The following is an 11,379-nucleotide window of genomic DNA, read 5'->3' on the forward strand; positions in this document are numbered from 1 at the left end:
CTGGCCGCCGAGGGCCGGGCGGTGCACGTGGTGGACGACGCGGCCGTGCTGGGTGCGGAGGAAGCCGGCGCGTACAGCGACGCGGCCCGGGAGAAGGCTTTGCGCGGAGCGCTGCGAGCGGCGGTGGAGCGGCGCTTGAGTCGCCACGACGTGGTCATCCTCGACTCTCTGAACTACATCAAGGGTTTCCGCTACGAGCTCTACTGCCTGGCGCGGGCCGCACGCACCCCGCTCTGCCTGGTGTATTGCGTGCGGCCCTGGGACCCGAGCGGGGCGCCGCAGGGGGCGGGCGCCCAGACCGGAGCCCGGAACGCGAACGTGAGTGGGCAGCGGCGCGTCGAGGTGGGCGGGAGCCCTCCGGCGCCACGCCCCGGCGCCCCCCGAGAAGCTCCAGCAGCGGGCTCTGAAGGAAACGGGAGCCCCCAGGCCGAGGCAGCCACGGAAGCGGAGCCGGAGGAAACCAGGGCACTGAGTTCTGCACCGTCCGCGCAGTCGGCCCACCAGACGGTCAGTGCCTTTTATCCTCCTGAACTTCTGGAGGCCCTGGCGCTGCGCTTCGAGGCGCCCGACTCGCGAAACCGTTGGGACCGGCCGCTGTTCACTCTGGTGGGCTTAGAGCAGCCCTTGCCTCTGGCGGAGATCCGAGCTGCCTTGTTTGAGAACCGCGCCCCTCCCCCCCACCAAGCCACACAGTCCCAGCCCCTCGCCTCCAGCAACTTTCTGCATCAGCTGGACCAGATCACCAGCCAGGTAGTGGCAGGACTGATGGAAGCACAGAAGAGCGCTGTCCCTGGGGATTTGCTAACGCTTCCTGGTACTACAGAGCGCCTGCGATTTACCCGGCCTCTTTCCATGGCAGAACTCAGCCGACTCCGGCGCCAGTTTATATCCTACACCAAAATGCATCCTAACAATGAAAACCTGCCACAATTAGCCAGCATGTTCTTGCAGTACCTAAACCAGAGCTTTGCACTAACCTAAGCCAGGCTCCTTGTAACCTCCCACTCGGTGACCGTCTCTGTCGAGCCTTGGACAAGCCTATGCCACAAGTAGAGAGCAGAGACTGGAGAAGTAAGCACGGAGGATTCTGATACAGCCTTCAATACAAGAGATCAAAGTGGAAAAGGGTGCTTAACTTGGCTGCTCTGTGATTTCTTCTCTATCTGAGCTGTGGGAGCATGGACCTGATGGATGACTTTTAAAAAAACAATTGGGGGCAGGACCTTGAAGGCAGCACAGTCTTACATCTGCACAGTCTCTTTAGTAGCTACAGACATTTGCTGGGTACTGTACCTACTTTGTACTACTAAGAATTCTGGGTACTGGGGTCACAGGTGAATCCACTGGCTACGGAAGCCTTTAGGGTGCTCTGCCTCTAATGGAGGGGAAAGGGGTTTCTAGATTAAAGCATTCAAAACAGTGAAACCTCTCCTAAACCGAAATGGCATAAAGCAAGAATGCAATTGCCATTAATTTATATGGGAAAAAGTTTTTGAACATTCTCAGACACCACCACCACTCCCCTCAAAAATCACATAGCAAATAGCACACAAACTCTAGAATACCACTGTCATAGTGTTGACAGACAGTTCAAAGCTGGGATGGCCTGGGAAAGGAGCTTGGCAGCGCTGCTCTTGCTGTTCACTACCTCTAAGGCTCCTTCAGAGCAAACAGTGGTGCAGTTTTGCTCTTTGCCTTTTGAGTGTGAAAACAAATCCTCTTCAGATTTCTTTTAGTGAGAGCAGTGTGAATGCAGCTCTTTGGTAGAAGCAAACTTGAAAAGTGGAGGAAATCTGTATTTCCCCAATAAAGTCTTGTTTAAAAAGTCTACTGGGATCTCTTGTACGTGTGTTAGGTGTGTTTCACTATTAAAGATTAAACTTGCCAAGGTTCATATAATGCTTGTGTATGTCATTGTTGTGCCTTTACCTGAAATAGTAATTTGGTAGTACTTAGTTAATGGTTTGGTATGATCCAGAGTGATGGTATAATGATAACTTCCGTATCTGTTGTACTTCATTCTGTACCTCCAGGTGAATATTACAGATATTTAGAAATCTGTCATTCCTTCAGTGATATCATTAAACAAATAAGCACTTGCAGTCTGGTAAGCAAAGATGAGTTGTCTTGGATCATGAGAAACTAATGATGATTCAGAATTAGAACCAGGGTGAAAAGGGCGGTGGTCAGAAGACTGCTTTGGAAACCCAGAAGAGGAAAGGACCAATTAGCTGGTGAGGCTTCACAAAGGGGTTAGATTACATATATATATGCACACACATGTATATAATATATATACACACACACATGCCTGGCAGTTAATGCCGTGAAAGTGCTCAATAATAGTTTCTTCTCAGGAAGCTCCAAGACAAGTGGAAAGAAGTTGGGTAAATAATAGTTCATAAAAGATTCAGTGAGCCCTGGTGGTGTAGTGGATTATGTATTGGGCTGCTAACTACAAGGTCCGCAGTTCAGAACCACGAGCTTCTGCTCTAGAGAAAGATGAGGCTTTCTGCTCCTGCAAAGATTTGCCTCGAATCCACAGAGACAATCCTACTCTATCCTTTAGGGTCACTGAGTGGTTTGATTATGGCAATGAGTTTATGGTAGGGTCAATGGTAGCTGGTGATATGGTGAGAACACAGGTTGTATGATAGAGAAAGTCAATGGCTTCTTACACCCAAAAGAATCATAAAATCCATTCTGACTCATAGTGACCCAATATAGGGCTTCCAAGGTTGTGGATGTTTATGGGAGCAGACAGCTTCACCTTCCCCAGATCAACTAGTCGTTTTGAACTGCTGATCTTACCGTTAGCAGCCCAACTTCTCACTGTTGCCAGGGCCATTTGGCTTTCTACACATCGGCACTTGAACCCTAAAGAACTCCATCTGGCCAAGACTGGGAAGTTCCGGTGGGTTATATTGCTCATTATTTAAGGAAAGCTGTAAATCCATCATCCAGGGAGAAACAGCTTTGTGTTTTGGTATATTTATATTTGTATAATTAAAGCCGTGCTATAATTAATACTTTTGTGTTACAGCTTTTTTTATTACATTCATGAAAATGTGTAATTATTTTTAATGATTAAATCATAGCTTTTGGGAAGAGTATGATTTGCTGCTTTATATTCCACAGTCTTCTCCCTAGCTTGGCAGGGAGAAACCCAACTTTGCAGTGTATACAGAAGTTTCAGAATTTACCAAAAGCTTCTTGTTACAGTAGTAATCTCTTATTGAATATTTGGGTTGTCATAAGCCTTCCACAGTTGAAATCATGACATCAATATCCTTGTGCATAAATCTTTGTCTCAGGAAGATGGTCATTTTATAAGACTACATTTCAAGTAGAATGATAATTTCTTGGTTTTGTTTTTAAGTGGATTGCCCCTGATGGTGATTATCCATAAATCCTGGTGTGGCGCTTGCAAAGGTATGTATAAATGCTTAATCTGGAATCAAGCCTCAGGTGTGTTCTCAGATACCCAGGTTTAACAAATGCTGGCATTGTCTTACCCAACAGTGTTGAGTGAGTTTAAAGATTCATAACAGATTTCCTGTCATTAGGAACTTTGTAGTTCGGTTTGTTGGGTGTGGGGGTGGGGGTGGTCATAGGAAGGGTGAAGCAATTAAGGTACAGTTTGTGTAGAGTATAGGATTAAATGTACATATAATACACATTCAGTTAAATATTGAAGTTGAAATCATCGAGACAGGAGAAGTGTTTAGGTAAATCTTTTGCAGAAAGTAGGGACCCAGTTATCTGACTCAAATATGTATTCTTTGTGCTATACCAGTAACCTGTTATTTTCTGGCCAAGATAGTGATATGCTGCATTTAGTAAAATCTTAGTTGGGGAGTAGTGGTGGAAATCCAGTTTGCATCTTTAATTGAGACTCATAGCAACCCTATAAGGACAAGTAGAACTAGGGTTTCCAAGACTAAATCTTTATGGGAGCAGGCAGCTTCATCTTTGTCCTGCAGAGCAACTGTTGAGTTTGAACTGCTGACCTTGTTAGCAACCCACTAGGCCACCAGGGCTCCTTCCTAGTTGGAAAAAGTATAAAATTAGTATAAATGATTGGGGGATTTATGTGTGCATATTACTAGTGCAAGAGTGTTGTTACGCTTGTCTATTTAGTTGAAGGTACTGAAGTATGTCTGAGGGGGAAATTTTTTAATATGTATGCCATCTTATAAATTTAAAGTAATGAAGTAAATCACTCAAGGTCACATTGCTATGTGAGTAAGTCATAGAAACAGAACCAGAATCAGTCTTTTAACTTCTGGTATTTAGAATTAAAAACTCAGTTTCTATGAATAAACTCAGCAAATGTTCATGTTCTTTAGGGTTGGGATACGACAGGTTTTTTTTCAAACACAAAATCTCTTTTTCCCCCCTCCCTAGCTTTAAAGCCAAAATTTGCAGAATCTACAGAAATTTCAGAACTTGCCCATAATTTTGTTATGGTAAATCTTGAGGTAAGACTTAAAGAATTTTTCCTTTTTGTTATGATCTGAAAACTTCTGTTTTAGAGCTAACATCATGAGTGATATAAAAGCATATCTGGTGTAGTTGACTCCTGTGTCTCTTTCTTTTGACTTGTATTCATGAAGCTTGCATCAGATGTGTTAGAAGGCCACCCTGCATCCATTTATGGGAAGAATTAGAAGAGGAGAGATTGAATAAGATGGCTAAATTTTAAGGTCCCTTCATCTATTATGTATGGTTATGACATATTTTACGTCTTTGTATAGTTGAACTGAAGGTATAGTCACGTATGCAGATGACCAACATCTCGCAGAATTGGATCTGAGTACTTGGGTACTCAGGTATAGCCTTTCTGTTCTCTCTTGAGATCCTTTATATACTGTACTTCACTTAGACTGTATGTAAGTCTTAAACTTCTGGACAAGAATATCTAGAGTTGGAAGGGATTTTTAACCCAATGGAACTATCCTTATTTTATGAAAGAGCATCTTGTCTTTGAGGAGTTAGGTGATTTTGTTTGAGATTATAGAGCCTAATAAATGAGCAGAACGAATGTGAGAGGGTTTCAAAAAGTTCTTGGAAAAATTAGGATGAAAGGTAATTGAATTTTTTCATACTCTTTTTAAAGCTCCTTTGAAGCTTTTAAGATCTAGTTTTGCTGCCTCTTAGGCTACATTTTTCAAATGGGAAAAGCTTAAATGCGCTAAGTTGATACTTCTATCCATGTTGCAGTGAAGATCACCTTCATGTAAAGTTAGGACTGGAAATCTCGACACACTAAAAGTTAACATTGAGGCAGCTAAGGGATTGCCTGCTAGCAGTGCGTACTCTGAATGCCAGTACCCTTCACTCAAGGACAATCTGTAGTTCAGTGTGAAAAATGATCCCATTGTAACTTTCCTGAAACAGGACCCACGCCATAAAATTGTAGAATTACTGCTGATTTTCTATACACATGAATTCCTCACCACGTTTGGTGATAAAATTAGACAGATGTAATGTCTTCAGAGCGCATTCACCAGCTGTTTGTGTGATTGTGTCTCCTGGCGGGACTCTAGCTCCATAATTGTAGCTAAAATCCCAGTCTCGTCAGTTCATGCACTCATGAGTTACTGGGTGCACATCTTTGATGTAGGCTCTGGGATTACAGCTGTGACTACAACAAACAAAACCTGTGCCCTCTTGAGATTGCGTTGTAGTGTAGGGAGACTGACAGAGAAGTAAAACAATATATCATTTGGTGGTAACAAATTGAAATTGAAGGGGTGAGATAATAGTTTGTCAGTTGCTTAGAGGAGAAAGAAAGTGACATTTCAGCAAAGATCTTAAGCAGAAAGGGAGTCTGCCTTGCTGTTATTGGGGGATGTGTGTCGGCAGAGGGAAGAGCAAGTTAGAAGCATGCTTGTCTTGTGTAGTGGCAGTAACCTCAAGTAGGTCAGTGTGGCTGAAGAGAGCAGCCGGACGTGAAGTTAGAGCAGTGCCCAGGGAGTGCCCAGAGCATGCAGAGCGTCAAGGCCACAGCAAGGACTTGTGGTTCTTACCGCAAGTGAAATGGGAAGCCTCTGAAGGTTTTGATCTGACTTTTAAGATTTACATTTAATTTTAACAGGATGAAGAAGAGCCCAAGGATGAAGATTTCAGCCCTGATGGGGGTTATATTCCACGGATCCTTTTCCTGGGTAAGATAGATTTTCATCCGGTGTGGAAGAGAGAAATGTATCAAGGCACTGACTCTACCTAGTACAGCTATCCTGAGATGACAGCCCCAGTGATACATTGCAATGGGGGTGGGAGGTGGGGGCGTAATTTCTGAGTGTCAGAAATGCACATTTGGAGGGAAACTTTCCCCGTGCTTTTGTGATTAATGGTAGATTGTTAATTATCCATTTATTCATTCAGCGGTTGTTTGAGTACCATATACATCAAGCACTGTGGTAGGTAATACAGGGGCAGAGATGAGCCACAATTCCCATCAGTGAATCCATAGTTCCACTAAGACAATAGACTTGAGAAGAGATTTAGGCCATGCAATAGTAGCCCTGGACACACATCTGCAAAAGTTTCCAGCAGGTATCTGTTCAGGAGCTCTGGTGGTGCAGTGGCTTAAGTAGTTAGTTGCTAACTGAATGGTTGATGGTTCAAATCTAACAGTTGCCCCGTGGAGAAAGATGAGGCAATCAGCTTTCATAGAGATTTACACACTTGGAAGCCCTCGGGAAGAGTTTTACTCTATCCTATAGGATTAGTGTGAGTCCATTGGCTTGAGAGCAGTAGACTTGGTGGGGTTTTTTTTGGCATTTTTTTACTCAGGATTTTTTAGTTCTATGGGTGTACCAATGAAAACATAGGATCCGGCCATCTTCAGGAAGAGGTGATGCTATGGACTATTGCTCAGAGACCTGCAGGGAGTTCTCTGTGTTCCACAGTGCCAGGGCTGGGTGCAAAGATAGGAAGACCCCATTCCCGGAGGTCCTTGAGTACCATGTAGCATTTAAAATACCTCTCGAGAGCTTTGCCCAAGAGCTGGCGCACCCTGGATTTGGTCCTCTAAGCTACTGGAAAGTAAATACCTGTTGAGTAAAGCTGTCCACTTGTATTTCTATTACAGATAACGAGGACTCTTGATATTCCATTAACAAACACAGCTGTAGGGGGCAGACGCATTGACTCACACTTGGTAAAAAATGCAACTCATCTAGACCTGCATGGACATTGGAGAGAAGTCAGCAGTCAGAAGGTTTAGAATATTCTTAGCACCCATTAGCATGTTTGACAGAGGCTATGGAGCCCATGTTTAATCAAACCTGGCAAGTTTATTTCGTAGACATCTACAATTAGCTACCACTGAAAATTGATCATTTAATGTTTATCATTACTTTTTTCTTCTCCAATTGAAAGCCATAAATACTTATGGAAATACTAAATAAAAAGATTATCAAAAGAAAGTAAATAAATAAAATACTTCTTTGTTGTACTTACTGCAACTCAGTGACATTTTTTTCTATGATAGATCCCAGTGGCAGGGTGCGTCCAGAAATCATCAATGAGAACGGAAATCCCAGCTACAAGTATTTCTACATCAGTGCTGAGCAAGGTACAGTTCTGTTGAGAGAGAAGGAGAAGGTAGCTGCCAGATTTAAATAAAATGAGAGCTGCATGCAAGGTCTTTAATAGGAATCTCAATTCAACATGTTAGCTGAACCTCTTGCGTGAGTCACTCTTAACTGGATCCTAAAGAGGATACAGGAGAAAAATGAGACTGAATGCCTTCCCCTAGTGACTTAGAATTAAGTCGAGGGCCTAACTGATCCACAGGAAACTTACTGCCTGTGACCTCCCAGTTAATAAGTCGCAAAGCCAGGGTTTGAGTCTAGAACTTACCATAGTTGTTTGTTTCCATCATACTAACACTACTGTATAACTATAGGAATTCAGAAGAAAGAGAGTACTGTTAGCTGAGCATGTCTGAAGAGTTTTCTTAGATAGTAATGCTGAGCTGGACCTGAAAGGATAATAAGACTTTACCTCTATGGACAGATTAGAGAAGGGCCTTTCAGGCTGCAAACTGGGGAGCAGGGGCGGGTGGATTCCAACATGGAGAGGAGTACCTAAGACTGGCTGGAGGAGATGATGACAGAGTGGAGTCCACAAGAATGAGAACGAGCCAGCAGAAGGTGAAAACACGTTCCAGGCAGAGCAATGGCATCAGCACATCCCGATGAAGGAAGGTTGAATTCCTGAGTCAACCTGGCCGTCCTGTTCTCCAACCCTTGAATGCAGTCATTCTAGAGGCAAGGGTTGGAATCCATGTTCTGCATAGACTGTTACCATTTTCCTTCCAAAGTATATCTTCCCCCTCCCCCTCGCAAATCTGTAAAAAGTCTTTGCTAAATTACCATATATTTACCTCACTACCCCCACCCTCTAACCTCCCCCTGTCTCCCATGCTTCTGGAGTGTATGTTTTGAGCCCTTAGGACTCTTGTTTCTCAGAATGGGGAGAAGGAAGGGATCTAGGGAGGCTATCCTTCCACGGAGATTGCTAGTAGGGGAACATTTTCCAGATGAAGAAGGGCAACTGGACTTTCGCTCCCCCAAGTCCCTTGAGAGCCTCCTTTCCTTCAGGAGTTCCATGAGTCACCACTTTCATCTTCAGATTGGCATCCGTCACCCTTTTAACGTGTTAGTCCAAATGTGGATACGTGATTCTTCCCTGAATTCATGGTTCAGTTGACATGAAACTGACACTTTCAAACTTGGCTTTATTTAGGGCTTGAGCAAAATAAAAGGGAGCCAATAATGAAATGAACTGGCCCATAAGGCTTGTTTTTCAAGATTCACAGACTGACTCAACCCAACCTCTAGGCCACCACTGTATAGGGTACTGTTGTAGAATCACCACTCGAGGTCCTGTGCCTTCCAGCTGTCCCACTCATGCCTCCTTATCTCCAGGCTCCCTACGGCTCTACTTCAAGGTTTCTTTGTGTGTGCATGCGTGTTCTGTGTGTGTATGTGTGTGTGTGTCGTTTGCTTTTTTTGCCTTTGGAGACCTTCCTTACACACACACATGCATACAGCAGTAGAAGTTGTATTCACTATAGGAAATTATATAAATACCACATTCAACCGAAAGATACAATAGGGATAGTAGAAAGATGTCCCAGATTCCTTCAGTCAAGTGAACATCTGTAGTCTAAGATAAGGGATCAGCTCTAATCGTAGAGGGTAAGCCAGAGTTAGAGTAACATTTTTGTAGGGCTTCATAGCTTATAAAACACCTTTATTCCCATCCTCATTTAATTTCTATGGTAGTCTTGCATGAGATAAACAGCATTATCTCATTTTATAGATGAGGGAAACAAATCCCAAGGGGTAAAGGACATGCCAATGCTAAAATCCAGAACTAGCTCTTGAGGCCGGATCTTGTGCTCCTCTCATATTCCTCCTAGAAAATTACGAACATGCATCGCGGCTCAGATCTCAGAAAATAACACCCTGATTCATACTTTTTTCTGCTTTGGTTCCACAGTTGTTCAGGGGATGAAGGAAGCTCAGGAGAGGCTGACGGGTGATGCTTTCAGAGAGAAACATCTTGGAGATGAATTGTAATGTGAATGTATCCCTTTCATCAACACTAGTATTCTGGAAGGAAAGCAGCAGGAACAGTAATCTTGAGGAAATGCCCTCAACGCGGTCGGAAAACCTTATTCTACCTACACTGGAAGGAGGTCTCTCACTGTGGGGAAGTTCTGCTCACAAGCTGGTCCCCATGTTTGTGAGGTAGCCAGTACAACGGACTTCCCTCTGCCCTCTCGTTCCCAAATGCCATTTTGTCATTGAATGTAAAGAATGAACCCTTTTGGCACACATCTTAAGCCCTAAGAGTCACGCGGAGGTTTATTCTTCACACTTAAGTATTTGAATTTAATTCTTTCCCCCCATTTCCTCCCACTTCACCTTCATGGTTAAAGGAGGCCAGTAACGTCTTTTTTAAAATGTAAAAATTGTTGACATAGCTTATTAACTTTTAAAAATAACAAGTGGTCAACATGAATCAGTAATCCAGCCCTCTACTGAGGATAGCGGCCTGTTGCTTCCTTCTGGGGCCACTCTTGGGCATCTTGCTGAATTCCTGTGACATCCTTCCTCTTCACCTGCTTGGCCTTCCCGGCTGGCAGGAATGACTGTGTGGTGTGCTCGGCCTCAGCCCCACTGGAAGTGTGCATCCCCCTTGTTCCTGCTGGAGAAACGCAAACCTCAGTGGGGCCATTTTTTGTCAAGTCATCACCTGTATTTTTGTACCAGGGTTAACAAGTGGGGGGAGGGGAAATCGGTTGTTCCATTAAACTTTAATAAAACTTTAAAAGGACATGTGTCGTGATGGCCTTTTTGTTGATAGAGAATGGAAAGGAGGCTGGAGATCACTTCAGGAAAGAAACGAATGTTGAGGCAGCCTAGACCCCGCGCCCCCTTCAGTCTACTTTTTCCATGCTGTGAGTTCTCTTGACCCTGGCTATCCTTGCTGCAGTGAACAGGCCTTTCCCCAGAATGAATTGAAGCCATTTCTTGACTTGTACCTGCACCCAGCATAATCTCTTAAACATCCCTCACTTTCCCCTAATGGTCTTTTCCAACTGCAAATGCAACCTGCTACTTCCCTAGTTCAGACCCTTCAGAGGCTTCAGGCCACCTTTAGGCATACTGGTAGCACCATGGATTAAACCTTGGGCTGCTAACTGCAAGGGCAGCAGTTCAAACCACCAGCCACTCTGATGGGAGAAAAATGGTGGTTCCTATGAAGATTTAGTCTCAGAAACTCAAGGGAGCAGTTTTCCTCAGTGTTGACTGGAAGGCAGTGGGTTTGCTTGGATTTTTGTTTGTTTTCAGAATAAAGCGGTCGTATTAACAGCAAATACTTGCACTTTGGAATATGCCTAGCACTCTCCCAAGTGTTTCATACCTTTTTTTCTGTTTGTCCTAACAGTCCTGTAAGAAATAGGACTTTTTAGTCAAGATGGCACTGAAAGCAAAAAAGGAGACTCTGCCCCTCCCAAAACAGAAGCCTTAAAGGCCAACAAGGCCATGCCAAAAGGTGACCACAGCCACACAACAGAAGATACCACATCACCCACCTTCCAGTGCCCAAGACCCTGAGGCTAAAAATATAGCCAAATATCCTCAGAAGAGCACCCCAGGAAAAGCAAGCTGGACCACTGACATCATCATCACTGTGCCGTTCCCCTCGAATACCAAGTCCGCTATGAAGAAGATCAAAGATAACAAACTTGTGCGCATTGTGGATGTCAAGGCCAACAAACACCAGATCAAACAGGCTGTGCTAAAGCTCTATAGCCAAAGTCAATCAAAAATCACCTTGAACAGGCCTGCA

At 44.0% G+C, this 11,379-nt stretch overlaps 2 protein-coding genes across 2 annotated transcripts in view; both read left to right on the forward strand.

The window, feature by feature from the left end:
• Window positions 1-1,899, forward strand: KTI12 (KTI12 chromatin associated homolog; the record flags this gene model as incomplete). Its single annotated transcript, XM_013003765.2, has 1 exon — window positions 1-1,899. A coding segment is annotated over one exon (981 nt), but the record flags the coding sequence as incomplete, so codon positions are not given.
• TXNDC12 (thioredoxin domain containing 12) overlaps window positions 1-10,359 on the forward strand; it is a 35,198-nt gene extending 24,839 nt beyond the window's left edge. Inside the window, exons 3-7 of the mRNA XM_004699427.2 lie at window positions 3,380-3,432; window positions 4,408-4,481; window positions 6,101-6,170; window positions 7,502-7,585; window positions 9,520-10,359. Coding sequence (XP_004699484.1) covers window positions 3,380-3,432; window positions 4,408-4,481; window positions 6,101-6,170; window positions 7,502-7,585; window positions 9,520-9,599 — 361 coding nt within the window. The 3' untranslated portion in view covers window positions 9,600-10,359. The remainder of the gene's footprint in view (window positions 1-3,379; window positions 3,433-4,407; window positions 4,482-6,100; window positions 6,171-7,501; window positions 7,586-9,519) is intronic.
• Window positions 10,360-11,379: the final 1,020 nt, after the last annotated feature.

This window comes from Echinops telfairi, unplaced genomic scaffold (assembly GCF_000313985.2).
Source record: "Echinops telfairi isolate 266 unplaced genomic scaffold, ASM31398v2 ScPeMD7_443;HRSCAF=831, whole genome shotgun sequence".
In the NCBI taxonomy this organism is placed as follows: Eukaryota; Metazoa; Chordata; class Mammalia; order Afrosoricida; family Tenrecidae; genus Echinops; species Echinops telfairi.